Source organism: Dipodomys merriami, unplaced genomic scaffold (genome assembly GCF_024711535.1).
Source record: "Dipodomys merriami isolate MVZ:Mamm:240054 unplaced genomic scaffold, mDipMer1.0.p SCAF_121, whole genome shotgun sequence".
Taxonomy (NCBI): Eukaryota; Metazoa; Chordata; class Mammalia; order Rodentia; family Heteromyidae; genus Dipodomys; species Dipodomys merriami.
The window spans coordinates 1348519-1364784 of NW_027202505.1; the positions used below are offsets into that span (position 1 = coordinate 1348519).

General features: G+C 44.5%; 1 protein-coding gene across 7 annotated transcripts in view; it reads left to right on the plus strand.

The window, feature by feature from the left end:
• Positions 1-16266, plus strand: part of LOC138823637 (ERI1 exoribonuclease 3) — a 134526-nt gene that overhangs the window by 38156 nt on the left and 80104 nt on the right. For all 7 annotated transcript variants that reach the window (XM_070017068.1, XM_070017069.1, XM_070017070.1 and 4 more), the window contains 2 exons: positions 3161-3220; positions 7112-7203. In XM_070017068.1, coding sequence (XP_069873169.1) covers positions 3161-3220; positions 7112-7203 — 152 coding nt within the window. The remainder of the gene's footprint in view (positions 1-3160; positions 3221-7111; positions 7204-16266) is intronic.

Here is a 16266-nt window from a genome sequence, read left to right on the forward strand (position 1 = left end):
CGAGCCATGTTATCAGTTAGGGTCAAAAGCCCCTCGCCTTGTGGTTTCAGAGTCTGGTGAAGTGGGAGTTAATCTGTAATCCCTCAGTGAAAGGAGCCACAGAACACACATTAATTCTTCCTCTCACCTCTCCTGCTTTAAGTGGTTAAGGTCTCTGAGCCCTGTTTAGCCTGTGAGCCCTGGTTCTCAGCTTAATAATACTTGGCTTTGCTCTAGTACTTTTCATTGTGAGAATGTGAAAGCTTTTTACAAATATATATTAACCCAAGTAGGAATGGGATTAAACTGTAGCAAGAAGGATTTAAGTTAGTCCTAGGATAGAACTTCCACTATTAATTTTATACAATTGTCTCTTACTAACTGCTTCTTATATGTCTTACATGTTGTTAGCATCAGGTAGAGGTACTTTTACCCCTCTTCATCCAGTTCATTGGGAGAACAGGTAAGAGGTTATTCATTCTTGGATGGATGAGTACATCCTTCTAGCAATTCCCTCCCCCCCTTCATGGGGCATCAGATCTTCCCCCTGCAAGGATGTATTTACTTGGACCATTGCTCAGGCCTCTATATATTGATAGGTTGAGTTCAAATCCTCTAGGAACTCAGTGGAGAGTCATGACTGGCTGGGCCATCAGTAAAAATGCATGTTTTCTAGGAAGCAAAGAGAGGATAGGAGCTGATCTCATTCATCTCCTCCCAGGCTGATGATACTGGGGTTGCTGACCCTAGCATCTGTGAAAGCTCAAGATGCTGGAGCCCTACCTTCAGCCCTAGGTGGGAAGAAGTCTATATAGTGAGGAATTCTACAGCAGGACATCTGAGTGGTCTCCTACTTTTCCTATTAGTGAAGGTGTTTCTTATGGTGCTGAGAATGGAACTCATGCATGTTAGGTAAGCACTGAACCAGATATAGTGAGTTTCTCACTTATACCCATGGTTTTCCTGGGCCCAAGGCAGGTACTTGTAGCATACACAGGTGATGACAAAACCTGTGTTTGCAAAGAGGGAGTTCTTGGTACTGATATTTTTGGTTCTGTGTATAAAGAAGACTTTTTTGAAGCCCTTTAGGGTTGTATGAATTACTTTTAGTGAGAGCCAAGAGGAGCAGGTCTGACCTTGCCCAAGGAAGATCAGACTAGATACATGACGGACATTCAAACCCTAGAACTTTCCAAAAAGTAAGAATGACCGTGGGCCCTCTTTTCCACAATAGTCCTGGCCCCAGCCCTAACTCCATAATCTGAAAGAGCTTAGCAAGAGCGATCTGGGCTAGCATGCAGTGATGGTGTCTTCTTTCTTTCACTCTTTCATCTAGTACCTTGGCACAGGTAAGAAGTAGTTCTTTCTTGGAGAGATGTAATCTGGACAGTGGACCAAGAGTTGGAAATCAGTCTACTCTTGACTCTCTTTGGTCCCTTTGTGCCTGAGACAAAATGCATTGCAACTACCTGTCTGCTTGGTGTGTGGCTCTGGATAGTAGACAGGCCCTGGGTACTAGCTGTACTGGGCATAAGAGGGTACTGACAAGATGAATGCAAATTCCACAGAGGCAGTTTGTGTTTTTTATGTGTGTATGTGTGTGTGTGTGTGTGTGTGTTTGTTTGTTTGTTTGTGCACATACGTGCACATGTTTAATGTTCTCTGCTACATTTCTGGGTCCTAAAATAGGGTTTAACACATAGTAGGTCTCTGAGAATAAAGGGAGAAATCCTTTTGTTCTTCGAAGATTAAAGTCTCTGGCCCAGGGTATCTCCTCATCTCTCAAACCTCGGTCCCCATCCCCCATACCCTTCTGTCTGCAGCAAACCAACCTTTTCTTCTCCTTGACTCAGGCCCTCCCTCTACTGGGCAATTCTTTGGTCTCCCAAGCAAGGAAAGGGTGTAGAGGTGCCAGCCGGGTGGGCATGCTGTGGGTTAAAGCTTTGCGAAACAACAGTGTAGTTAATCTTTCTAATTTATTTTCCTTTTAGACCATGGGAAGTCTGTAGGCAGCAGCTGTTACCCAATTAAAATACAGATTAATATAAAAACAGTTTCTGGAATATAAAATAGAGTGGCTGTGTCCTTACACTTCCTTAAAATACCACCTAATAATGACTTGATGAACTACAGAAACCCACCTAGAGGAACTCAGCGTTCTTAAAATGAAAATTTCTTCCCTAAAAGGTGTGTATTACCATTCCATGTAAGTCACTATGAGAAAATAACCTCCCCTCTTAGAGCTGGCAGTTTCTGTGAGTTGGGTATTTGGTATTCATTAAGAGTAATTATAGTTTAATTGGATTTTTAAACCCCTTCTCCCCACTTCAACAAAAAAGTTGTTTCCAAGCAAACCCAAGACACTACTCTTTCTGGAAGTAGTCCAGGACATGTTGGGCATAGTGATTTCTAGTTGATATTTAAGACAAGGTGATCCTCATTCTTCACATCCTTGTAGGAAATCTGTCTCTACTCTGTGCTTAAGGACTGATTTTACTTCAAAACAAAGCAAAATAATAAGCTTGTTTGGACCTAGATTGAACCCAGAGCCTAGGCCTGTGAATCAGAAATTCTCTAGGCCAGATTTTGCACATTTTGGCTTTTTTGTCTGTTTCCCTATCCCATCATAGGTGACTCTTTTCTGCTTGACTAGTTGTTATCAAAGACTCAGGTGTGCAGAGTGAAAGCAGCTGACTGGGGGGCTTCCCTGGTTTTATAGTGACTATGGCAGGGGAGGTAGTGGACAGTGAGATTCACAGAAGAAGAAACCTGAAACCTAATGTGCCTGTCCTGTATAAGCACTCTCCAAGTTTTGCAGAAACTTCTGTGAGGCTTGGAACTGAATCTACTTTATACTAATTTGTGTTAGTTATTGAGCCTGTTGAATACAAAAGTCATAAAAATCTTTTTCCCCAAAACAAAAGCTGAATCAGGTTGGGACATAACCTTGTGGTCAGTGTATGTATGTATAGCCCCATCTCAATGCAGATTTTTGTGGGTGATGCTTACTTTGTGTTCTGGGACTTTTTTTCCTAACCTAGTTCTAACCTAGTTCTCAGCCTGAAGCAATGCCAAGCCAGAGCCCTTTACAGTAGAAGAAGAAGAAAGGAAAGGAACCAGTCCAGCTTTAAGTCCCTGTGTTATGGTTTTCCACCCAAAGGCTGTTTGTCTTTCCTTTCAGCTCACCGGGATTATACAAGCCATGGTGGATGGTCAGCCAAGCCTGCAGCAAGTGCTGGAGGTAGGTTGAATGACCTTTAATTCCTGACCTCTGACCCTTTCCTGCTACCTTTCTCCCCCTCTACTCCAGAGAATGTAGCCATGTAATTTGACTATGATTATGGCTTGATTAGAATAACATTTGCTGTCACATCAGTGACATGCTGTTGAGAGTATTGAACCATTGATCTGTCATCTCCAGCTGTTCCCATCAGGAGTTACTGACTCCTGACAAGATGTCCGAGTGCTGCCAGGAGACAGGCAAAAGGTCCCAGTGCTGCTTGGCCCATGGCTGTATGTTGGAGGCTCTGGACAGCCTATGCTGGGTGGGCAGGGGAATAGGAGAGCTGAGCTGTAGTGTGGTGGGACTAGCCCCAGGGACCAGAGGTGTTTTTGTTTAGCTTTTAGTGTTGGCTTCTCGTGGCATGTGAGCACTTCATTAACTCACCCAGAACTCCCCATCGATGGCTTTTGTTTGCTGTCAGCTCCTCCAGGAGCTGCGCCGAGGCTGCCAGCCCCACTGTAGCTTGCTGCTGGATGCATTGTGCCTGTCGGGTGCAGAGGCTGCTCTGGGTAATGATTCCTAATCAGAATAATTACAACAATTGCCTATGTGAGGAAAATCAAATTAAAGACTTTAAAACCCTTGGCAGAGACCACACTTCTAGGATGTTCTCCTCAGGGAGCTGGAAAAGGTTAAGATGCTGCTTCTTGTGCTCTAGCCCAAGGGAATAGGAAAGGGCTATGCTTGGCATCAGCTTCACTCTCACTCCTTCCAGCCTAGATGTTCAGCACTGGAAAAGGTCCCCCCTCCCAGACCTGCTTGGTAGGGGGAGGGGAAAAAAGAAAAGGCCTGTGGATTTCATTAGGGGTATTTTTAAGACCCAAAGCTTGGATGTTATCATTGATTAAGAGGAAGACGAGTATCTGGAGTAGCAGCAGGGCACATCTGCATGGGAAGAGGGTAGCTTGGAAGACATAGGGCAGAAAGGTTCAAATAGCCCCCTTAGCCAAGAATCCTGTCCAAGGGATTGAGTGTTGAGCACTATTCATGGGCTCCTCATGAAGGAACAGGTCTGAAAGGCAGCTTTAGGTTTACCTAATGGCAGAGTGTACTCCCTATTATAGTGCTGAATTCTAGGCTCTTGTCAGCTTCTGGTTGAGTCATGGTTAGGGTTAGGATAGCTACTATAGATTGGAAAAAGATAAATACCTCTAAGATACCTCCTAGTCCCATTGTTGTTGTTGTTTTGGTTGTTGTTTTTGCCAGTCCTGGGGCTTGAACTCCTAGCCTGGGCATTGTCCCTGAGCCTCTTTGCGGTCAAGGCTAATGCTGTACCACTTTGAGCGACAGTGCCACTTCTGGCTTTTTCTGAGTAGTTTATTAGAGATAAGAGTCTCATGGACTTTTCTGTCCAGGTTGGCTTCTTACCGTGATCCTCAGAACTCAACCTTCTGAGTGGCTAGGATTATAGATGTGAGCCACTGATACTTTGCTTCCCATTGTTTTGGAGGAGAGATTCACTGCTATTCCTGAGAGAGTTGCTCAGCATGGGCTTCTCCTTAAAACATCAGACTCAAAGAGAAAATGGGTCTAGCAACACCTCAGCTTCATTTCCTGTCTTTTTTCCCCCTTCAGCACTCAGGGTTTTGTGCTTGCTGGGCAGCCACTCTACCACTTGAGCCATGCCTTTGGTCCCTTTTTGCATTGGTTATTTTCAAGATAGAGTTTTGCCTAGGTCATCCTGAGCGTGCAGTCCTCCTACTGGTGTTTCTATGACAGGTACATGCCAAAGTGCTCTGTCATTGATTGTGATATAGTCTTGTGATCATACCTGGGCTGGTCTCAAACTGCAACCCTTCAATCTCTGCTTCCCAAGTAACTATGATGATAGGCTTGAGCCATTGTATCTGACTCTGTTCCTTCCTTTCATGGGCTGTGGATTTTGCTCATACTTAACTTTTACCTGCTCAGGTTCTCAGTCAGTCAGAAAATAACTTTGGACTGAGAACCTCACACTTGCTCAGCTTCCTTGCTTGGTTGGCACTCTACCAGTTGAGTCATGCCTCTAGCTTGGCTTTTTGCTGGTTATTTTAGAGATGGAATCTTTTGGACTTTTCTACCTAAGCTGCTTTCAAACCATAACCCTTTGGACTCCAGCTTCCTAAGTAGCTAGGATTATAGATCTAGGATTATAGATTATAAGTGAGCCATTGGTGCCTGGAAACAAATAACTTTTTCAAACCATTTTGTGACACAGGATCTTGATAATGTAACCCACGTTGGCCTTGAACCTGACATCCTCCTCCTGGCTTCCTGACTGCTGGGATTACAGGAGTGTTCCACCACACCTGGCAGCAAATATCCATTGAGTGTCTACTCAATTCAGAGGCAATTGAGCCTCTGAATTCAGGGTGCTTATGTTTTGGTAGGGAGACAGGTGTTAAGAATATCAAATACAAAATTATCATGCCTGTATCTCTGCTTCTGTAGGTAGTAGCCACTTTTTCCTCTAAGTCCTATATTTCTTTCAATCACTTCTCTATTGCTGTATCTATTGTATTGTTATGATGATCTGCCTTTCTCCCCTTCTCAGCCTACTGTCTATTTTGTGCTAGGCACTTAACACATCATCACATTTAATTCTCAGAACAACTCTATAAGGTTTGCCAGCCTACTCTGTTTTATAGATGAAGGAAACCGAGGTTCAGAGGGGTTAAATGACTTTTAAATGACTTCCCATCAATGACACAGGCAGGATAAGGAAGAGCTAAGGATTGGAACCCAGATGTGTCTGACTTTCAATCCTGAATTTTTAACTACTATGTGATATAGACTTAAAAAAATAATCCTCCTGCGTGAGTAGAAGTGGTGATGGGATCATTTACACTGCTTCCCCATGCCTGGGATCTTCTGAAAAATAGGCAGTGCTTCATGAATTCTTTATGATAATTCTCTTGTTAGATACTGATTTTAGCATTTGTATTTCCAGTGTGAGCGCAAATAAAACCAGTCAGAGGGATGAAGGGGAAAAAAAAGACATAAGGTGTGATTAGGAACAGTTTATTTCCTTGCATAAGGAATTAAGTTCAGCCTTCAGATATTTTGCTGAATTTGAATCTGTAACCAGGAAAAGGAGAAATAAAAAACTGCTGCTGGAAAAGGCCATGCTATCCACTTGCCAGTGTGACATTCCACCATAGCAAAGAGGCCTCCTCTGAAGGGAAAATGTTTTTCTTCACTTTCATTTGGTGAATAACCAGATTCACAAATTTGTTTAGTAGGAATTTGTTAGAGGGTTAAATGAGTGAGTGGGCTGTGGGCTGGAAGCCCTTCTTGGGGCATCCTGCCCTATTTTCATACATAAGGGCTATGCCTTTGAACTGGCCATATCACAACAAGGTATTTGGACTAACCTGCTGGGATCTGAAGCAGGCTTCCAGACCAAGGGAAATAGAGAGGCTCCCTCTCCCACCACACTTGGGCTCGTGGAATCTTCCCTAAGGGATCGTTCTCCAAGAGCCTTTCTGTAGTTCTTTTTTTTTTTTTTTGCTAGTCCTGGGGCTTGAACTCAGGGCCTGGGCTCTGTCCCCGAGCCTCTCTGCTCAAAGCTAGTACTCTAGCACTTGAAACATAGCACTACTTCCAGTCTTTTCTGTTTATGTGGTACTAAGGAATCAAACCCAGGGCTTCATGCATGCTAGGCAGGCACTCTACTACTGAGCCACAGTCTCAGCCCACCTCTCTGTAGTTCTAAGAGGTTAAGAGCCCAGAGCAGATAGGATTGGTTGGGTAGGATTATAATTTTCTCCTGCTCTGATTACAAGCAGCTTATCTTTATTTCATTATTGTTGCTCTTTATAGGCTCAGGGAATACCAGGAAAATCTCATCTGTTCTTGTGTACTTTTCAGAGGGTCGATGAGTGGATGGCAAAGGAAGGCCTCTTAGATCCAAACGTCAAGTCGATTTTTGTCACCTGCGGAGACTGGGACTTGAAAGTCATGTGAGTATGAGAAGAGCTCCTGTGCTGCCAGGGCTTGGAATCTGCCTTTTGGAAGTGTGAATGTTTAAGCTCACAGAACAACTAGGGTAGAGATTCCTGGGTCTTTGGGGCTACCAGGTTTAGAAGGGGGCTGGGAGCCCTGCCTTTTGCCTCTTGGAGTAGACAAATAGAGAGCCCTGTCTAGATTGCTGGGGGTGGGGCCTTCCTGCATTTGCCAAGTCTCGCTGCTCATGACAGTCCTTCTAATTTCTGGGCTACATTTTATTGCCCTGGAAGAAAACATTAAAAGAGGGTCTGGAAAAAAAAAATTAACCACACACGTAGTATTTACAGCTCAAAGTGCTTTAGAAATACTAGAAAAATCATGTAAAGTAAGTACTATTGTTATTTTATTTTGTGCCTAAAGAGACACAAAACCAGGATTCAAACCTGAGCAACTTGGTTCCACAATCCTTGCCCTTGACTAGGTACCATTTTATCTGTCAGAGAAGACCTATTGAGAGCCTGGTAGGATGAGGGAGAGCTGCTTCCAGGAAGCTGTTCAAGTCACCAGCCTCCTCTCTCCTCCTTTGTACCCACTGTTTTTCCTCTTTTGTCTCCTGATCCTGTCCTGGTTGTGGAAGACAGAACTGGCTCCTTTGCTGGGTTGACACTTCTGCATCTTGCCTGTCCTCGTGGATACCTGACTTCAGACATACCCCAGGGAACTAAAGGAGGGTGGGGGAGGGGGCACTGTTTGCTGAGAATTGATAGGATCAATACTGCTGTGTTCTTTGTGGCTGAAGCAGCAGCAAGTGTGTGTGTGTGTGTGTGTGTGTGTGTGTGTGTGTGTGTGTGTGAGAGAGAGAGAGAGAGAGAGAGAGAGAGAGAAATGTGTATAAGCCTTTTAGCATAAGGTGGATATTGGTGGGGGATGAGGAGTGACCAGATCAGGCATTATTTCTCACCAATCTCCTTTGCATACCTTTTGGTCACAGGACATCAATGTGCCTTGTAGAGGAGTCAGAAGGAATACAAGTCCCAGCACACATAAACACACTTGTACCTCATTGCCACATTCTTTGGGTTGGGTACACACACCGCACACCTCTAGGTTTGCTCTAGAAGGTTTCTGTCCTCTTGTATGATGCTCACTTGCCGGGAGATTATATAGACTGGAACAGGAAGCAGACATGAATTAGAGGAGTCTGGAGAAGACAAGGAAGGGAAAGCTGTTTTTGTTTGTGGTATCTTGCACAGCTTTGGGCCCTTGAAGGCTGGAGAGTCTTAACGTGGAGCTCTTCAGCCTAGGAGAAGCTGTTTAGATGAGGGCAGGACTTAGGCTGATTTACAAAGTTTGAGGCTCTCATGGCTCAGGAAAAGTGTGTTCGACCCATTCCAGAGGCCCAGTTATTCAGGGCAGCTTCTCTAGGAATCATGCTTTTCTAGTGTTTTTCTCTCTCTGGTATGCTCAGCTTCCACATGGCTGTATTTCAAAGTCTTCTGCTGTAATAGGGATGGTATGTACATATATCTATATGTGAAAACTTTCCTGTTCATAAGAAATATCTGGCTGGGCCTCTTAAGCTTGGAGTTGGCTCCTCCATGAGCTGGAGAGGCAGTTTCAGAAGCTGATGTCATCTTTGATTTTGGCCTACTCTGGCCTGCAGCTGCAATGCAGCCCTTGGGCCCTGTACTGTATTGCACCACAGTGGGCCCAGGACAGGTGTTGATAATGCAGGATACTATATCTTTAGAAGAAATCTGGTAATCTTGAAGATTGGTTGAGTAGTGACTCTAAGCATGTATGAAGGAAATCAAGTTATAATGAGAACTTCATTTGGTCCTCCTAACCAGTGTCTCTGGTTAGGAGGTGGTGTCTCCCTTTTATAGATGAAACCCCCTGAGGCTATGAGGTAAAGAGTTGTAGCTAAACAAAATTGAATTCTAAGACAACATAGTTTCCAGAAGAAACTAGATGGCTGATTTGGATGGGGAAGGCCAGTGATGCTCTGGAGAGGGGTGTGCGGGAGGAAGCAGCTGTCAGGTGGCAGGGTGGAGGAGCAGGGCTCTGTAACTGCCTTTTAGAATCAGGACTCCACATAACTGCTGGGAAGGCTCTTAATTAAATGTGTAACAAAATAAAAACAGCCAGAGAGGAAACCGAAGTAGTGCAGCGTGACAGTGCACAGCTTATCCGTGTTCCTGGAACCTCTCGTCAGAGGCTTGTCAGTAGCTCTCGGCAGAGCCATCACCTTTCCGTGTGCCTGGTAAAGGCTGCTGATGAGCCTGACAAGGGTGGTGTAAAATTGACACTCACAACTTGTTAGTATGTGGCTTACTTCTTATTTTGACATCCATTTCCAGATTTAACTAAGTCTAAGGAATTCAGGAAATGTTTTCATTTCACATACTCATTTCTGGAAATCATGGTTCCCTTCTCATTGCTCTCCTTGCCCCTATCCCCCTAAAGCAACTTCACATCACTTTTGTTGGAAACTGTCTGATTAGTATGGCACTGAGAAATAGAAACTGAAGTGCCAGCAGAAATTCCACTGGAGAAGAAAAAAATCTGTTCTTGTCCTGACAAAATCATTTTGTGTCCATCTTTTGTCAAAGCCTGATGAGCTGGTACTCCCAGGTTTATGGAGCTTGATGCTATAGTATCAAGATCCTGCTAAGGTGAGTTTGGATTTAATTTTTTCTCTAAACTTTTTCAAGAAATAACATAATATGGGCTTAGTTCTTGATTAGGTTACCGTCCTTACTTGGCCTACCCTTCTTTCATCTTACTTGGTGTTTGTTGAAGCTTCCTTGGGATTTAGTGTTGTTTCTCTGCTTACCTAGGTAGGAAATGTATCTTCTAGGAGATTCTGCCTTTGGTGGGTAGGCACTTAAGACTGGTGGAGAGTAAAGAGTAAGACCTGCACAGGCCCCCACTTGAAGAACTTGAGGTTTAAAACCACAGTCTGATGATCTAGGTTTGCCAACCCTGGCTGACAGTTAGGGGGTTTTCTGTGGCTGAGAAGAGGAGCAAATCAGGAAGTGGACAAGACAAGTAGAAGAGCTTGAGGGAAGCCCAGGCCTTTGGTTCAGTTTGGAAAGAGGCTCCTTTGGAGAGAGTTGGGGTAATTGGACCCTGTACTTAGGTGGGCATGGGGGAGGTGGCTTCAGGGCTCTGCTTAGAGTCAGTCTAGGAGACACTCATACACATTCAGTTTACCTTTGGGTCAGGAACTTCACTTGTTATAGGTAAGTGCTGGGCTGGTATTGGGCTTCATTTTGTTCCTGGCTTCCTGGAGGAAGAGGTAGAAGGCATGCTACGCCCACTACTTATGCTGTGTAGAGGAAGACCTGGAGCACTTTAGGTTTTAAAATGTCTAGAGATTGAAAAGTACTTGCCTAGAGTGTAGTGCCTGTTGCCGCTATGAGGAGCATGCACTTGGCAAGGTCTGTTGACATTTCCCTCCTGGCTGCAGTCAAGTGCCCCAGAGTAGTCTTGAAGAATGAGACTCCTGGTACCTGGAGTGAAGTGGCACCATGTTAGCACCATACACCCGGACAGTGTTATGGGTAGTGACTTCCCTGGGAGGGAGAGGAGTAGAATATGACTGTTTTCCTTTTGTTTTTCATACTTGCTCTTACCAGAAAGTGGGCTCATCTTTTGCCATAGCTTCAGCTATCCTCTATATACTGAGGCCTTCTAATCTTTTTCTCCAAATGACAGATTAGAACTAACATAATCCTGCTGAAGAAAAGAAATCTACTCTGCCTTTCACTTGAACTCCAAGCCTGATTATCCCAGCTACCTGTCCTGAATCTCTACCTGGATGACCACCAATGTCTTAAAACTCAGCTGTGGGGGCTGGGAAGGTGGCTCAGTGGTAGAGTGCTTGCCTTGCATGCATGAGGCCCTGGGTCCGATTCCTCAGCACCATGTAAGCAAAAAGAAAAAAGCCAGAAGTGGCGTTGTGGCTCAAGTGGTAGAGCGCTATCCTTGAGCTGAAGAGCTGAGGGACAGCGCCCAGGCCCAGAGTTCAGGCTCCACGACCGGGCCCAAAACACACTAAAAAAAACCAAAAAACAAAAAAACTTAGCTGTTACTTTCTCCCCTCAGCCTGTCCTCCATTATTCTCTTGAATAATTAAATTAGTTTTATCCACTCAGCTCTCCTAAGAAACCTGAGAATTATTATTTCTCTAGCTACCACCAGTAGTTGCCAAATTCTTTTGATTGTGCCTTGCAGAGGTTTCTCAGACCACCACTGCCAAAGTTAAGATGATCATGTTCTTCTTGATTAATGTAGTCTTCTAAATAGTGTCCTTGACTCCAGTCTTGCTACTTCTTTATTCCAAATTGTAGCGAATTATGTCAGACTACTGTCTAAGCTGTGACAAGCTTCATCCTTGTCCTCAAGTTCAAGTCCACCCTGTTGAGTTCTTCACATCTCTTACTTTCTTCTCTCTCTAGATCCGTAAGTTCTCTATGAACCATCCACCTCATTCAGAGGCTATATATAGCTGGCCACTTTCTAACATCTTTCTCTAAGTGCTTTCCTTTATGTTTCTGGAGCTTGTATTTATTCATACATAAAATTTTATCATAGCTTTCTCTACTTCTCTGTTTTCCTTACTAGATTGTAAATACAATTAGGATAAGGCTTGACTTGTAATAGTTGTTAAGCAAATATTTGTTGAATGATTTCCTTTTGTTGTTATTGGGTGTGTTTTTTTTTTGCAGAGGTTGGATTTTTGGTATTGGAGATTGTACCCAGGGCCTCACATATGCTAAATACACATTTTACATACCTTCAACCCTATGAGGTACAATGAAGTGATTCTTGGAATCCCTGGTCCAGAAGAACGGCAAAAAAAAAAAAAATGATAGCAGGTAGATTTAGGGAACATTAGTTGTTATTGTATAGGATAAATGGAACAGAAGGAGAAGTCTTTGGCCTTGCTGGCCTAACCTGAATGTGAGAAATTAAAGAACTAAGCTGCTGATATCAGGGAGTTGGGTGAAGTGGCCCACAGACCCATGGCCAGGAAGGAGAGGAGTATCTTCTGTGCACAGTATAAAATGTTTTCTGTGAAAGATTTGTGTCTTTAGAACTAGAGGCTTGGGACTTTTCTAGAAGAGTTAACATTGTATGGCAGGAGCCTATATGTGCTGTTTATACTTATGTCATCTAGTCCTTACCACAGTTCTGTAAAATAAGTTCTTTTTATAACATTTCTTCTAGTGCCAGTACTGTGGCTTGATCTCAGGGCCTCATACTCTCACTTGACTTTTTCCGCTCAAGGCTGACTCTCTACCATTCAAGCCACACCTCTACTTCCTTTATAACATTTTTTTTAACGAACAGAAAAACTGAAGTCCAGAAAGGGAAATTGTCAAGGGCACACAAGCTGTTATAATAGAGCAAGGATTTGAACCTAGGCATTCTGACTCTAAAAGTTTGTGTTGAACCACAGTGCTGTCCAGCCATCTGTCCTTGTTCATGGTCCATAGGGCTTTATGATCTGGTAGGAATACCTTCTTCCTTTTCTTTGTCTGTGTTGAGTGACAGCTGTGGATGCTCTCTGACACACTGGCAGTTGGATTTTGGTTTGGTATTGGAGGAGAGCTAAACATTTATGTTCATTTTGGTATGGGAATATGGTTGGTCAAGAGATGTGGCAGGTGATGTTTTGGGGCAGCCTGAATGCTTCTTTCTGGGCCACAAATTAATGAATTCTCCCATCCATTTTAAGAAAATCATAACCACCATCACTTTGGACACCTCTGTCTTGTATTGTGTTTGGAAGCACATGGGGCATTGCATTGTGCCACTAAACTTATGAGAGCCTTGCCCCTTGCCCATGAGAGTGTCAGTTGGTCCCAGCACTGAGGTGCTTCACTTTTGATTAGCAGCCTGCTGGGGGAAGGTGCTGGAGTAAGAACTCCCTGCCAGTCCTGACTTGTCTCATTTCCTGTTACTTTTATCTGTCACTGCAAGCGCTTGGGCTCCCCTCCTGAACTAATTAAGTTTGCATGTGTTTAGACACATTGCCAAATAGGGCTTAGCAAAGCGGAACTGAGCTACATCTCTTTCTGAGTAGAGAAGGTAGGGTCTATGAATACTTCTTTTACAAGGACTAGGGAGAATCATGGATGTCATGCAGTGAGTATGTGTGCAGGTGATAGACACCTGCCCTGGCCCTCCTAGGTATAGAACATCCTTCTGATTGGCTGACAGGGGCAAGTGAGAAGCCAATCTCTAGCATTCTTAGTGAACTGGACAGTCTAAGGAGAATGAGAATAGAAACAGTGGGTTCCAAAATGTACCTTTTCTCCTGTGTACAAGGAAGTTCAGTGTGATCTGAGTAGTATGCTTAAGGAGTTGGGAGGGTTGTGTGCTTCCTGTTGCCAGCCTGAATATACCTAGCTCCTAGATCTACAACCACCTAAGTGGTAAACAAAGTGCAGGATGTAAGTCTATGGGAAGTATAGTAGGAACTGGGATAGCTGAAGGCCCAGTTTTCCCTTTTTTGCATAGAAGGCCAAATTCTTCCTTCTCAGTCACTTGTGAACCCTGCAGGATGGTACCAAGGGTAGAAGAATACTGTTGCCTAAAATCTCCCAACCTTGGAGGTGGGATTCAGCCTGGTGGACCATCACAGTGAAGTGATAGTTGTTGGCATGTTTTTGTGGCAGACCAAAACTTGCCTTTCCCTAGTGCCAGTTAGCCTGATGTTTGAGATGCCCTGTGGCATAGGACCCATGTACCTGGGTCCTATCCAGACAGCAGTTATGGACCTCCTATTTTCAAGTAAAGAATGAGGGTATTGCTTGCTACAAAGGTGGAAAAGCCAGCGGAAAGCCACGGTAAGGGCTTCAATCCTCAGTCCATATCAGTAGCTATGAAGCTAGTAGGTCAGCTTCCCAGTCATGAAGAAGTTCTGGAGAGGCTAAATTGCTCAGTCAGCCCAGGCTCCCAATTCACATGAAGTGCATGGTGGAAAGGGGAGGATTTTCTGGAGATTGTATAGGAATTCTGGGCCTTAGAGTTGTAGTCTAAGCTTAGAAAGAATGGGAACCAGACCTTCTGCCCTCCCTTCAGTTTCCCTAGAGCCCTCTCGTCAGCAAAGGTGCATTGGGTTAGCCCCAAGAAGGCAGCTTGAGCTGATGGGGTCATGTTTCAGCTCTGGCTAATCCAAGTCACTCGATATAAATCTCTCCCTGCTGCCTCTTCCTCCCTCCCATCCCTAACCCACAGACAGGGAAATGAATCCTGGCCCTCACCCTGAATACATCATGGCAGGCTTGCCTCTAATGAGAGAGGGCCATTCATTGTGGGGTGAAGCTCCCTGCAGAGCCTGGGATGCCATTAATTAAAGAAGAGCCACCTGAAGCCAGTCGTGCGGTGCCGCCTGCCACGCTCAGATGGAGTGGTGGTGGGGTAGCCTCGTTAGCCTGACAGCTCCTTGGGATGAGAGTTCTTGGGCTTGGAGGAGCACTCCCGCCCTGCCTGAGAGCTCAGGTACCCCTGGGGCCAGCCTACTCAGAAACATCTGACCTCCCCCTCCGTGTCCTAGGGCCTAGACCCAGGCAGCAAAGGGGCTCCTGATTTTGAGCTTGGCTAAGGATTAGTCATTTCTTATATGCTAGCCCTAGAGCAAGAACAGGTTTCTGTGGAGCCAGAACAGTCTTGGTTCCCAGCCTTTGTTCCCTTTACACTCTTTCATGTGGTCCTGATATCTTACCCTGTGACCTTCCCTTGGAGTTTTAGTTTAGGGTATTTGGTCTGCCCTAGAAGGGCTTAGGGCCTGAAGGATCTCTGGAGGGAAAAACCTGTTATCTGGTCAAGACCCACTGCTGCTGCCTGGCAGACAGAGTCTATGGTGTTCCTTTTTCTGGGCTTTTTTGGCAGTGGCTAGAAATCCGAGGCTCATCTTCTCATTATAGTAATTATATCACTGTGATTATTATAGGACCCCCCCTGAATGGAAGTGTTGTCCAGGTAAAGACAAAGATATTTCCTTAATGACTAATCAGGCTGTGAGATGTTTTTAGTTTTTGTTTTTTGTCAGTTGTGGGGCCAGAACTCTGGGCCTGGGCGCTGTCCCTCAGCAATTCATCTCTACCACTTGAGTCACAGCACCACTTCTGGCCTTTTCTGCTTATGTGGTGCTGAGGAATCGAGATGGTGAGGGTTTATGTGGTGCTTAGGCCTTCATGGTACTGAGAGGGCTTTATGCATGCAAGGCAAGCACTCTACTACTGTACCAACTTCCCAGCCCCAAGCTGTGACATGTTTAAGGCTATGACAGCCTTATCCTTTGGCCTGCTACAGAACTGGTGACTGAATAGTTCTTTACTCCTTAACTGGTCCAGAAGCAAATGTTACTGCTTAAGTTCTGGCCTCCAGATTTGATATATGAAGCTCTCTGTGACCATCCATGAGAGTCTTATCACTCACTCCTTGCTATGAAGGGCTAGGTAAGCTGAGATCTTGGCTTTAGCCCAGAATTGGGCTAGGTCAGCCAGTCTCTTCCTGACTTTTCAGGCAGAGATCCGATGTCTGTAGCTCTTCAGGGCAGTTTCTGGGAGTCTGGTCTGTGACTGAAACTGACAGACAGGCTGCTTCAGAGGGCCTCAGAACCAGCTGGCAATACCTGGACTGTTTGATAATTTCATTTTCCAAAGGGCTCACCTGTCATGGGGTGGAGCCTCCAGTGCAGCCTCCCAGCAGGCCATTTCCTTATAGTCTAGAACTTAGGCCTGACTGCTCAGTATTTTGAACATATTTAGTCTTTCCAGGTCTTGGCTGTTTGCTTGAACCCATCTCCTCTGTCAGGTAGAGAGTGAAAGGTCTCAAGATGCTTAACCAGAGAGTCTTGATCTTAAGCTCCCAGGAGAAGAAAATCCCAGTTCTTGGCAAGCATTTTCCTTTGTGTAAGATACTTCTTAGATCAGTAGTTTTTTTTTTTTCTTTAACTTTTTTTTTGTGACAGGTATCAGTTTTTGGTGTTTTTTTTAATTTAAGATTTTAGTATTGAATAGACATGGTAGAACATTTGAAGTATACTATAATCTATAGTA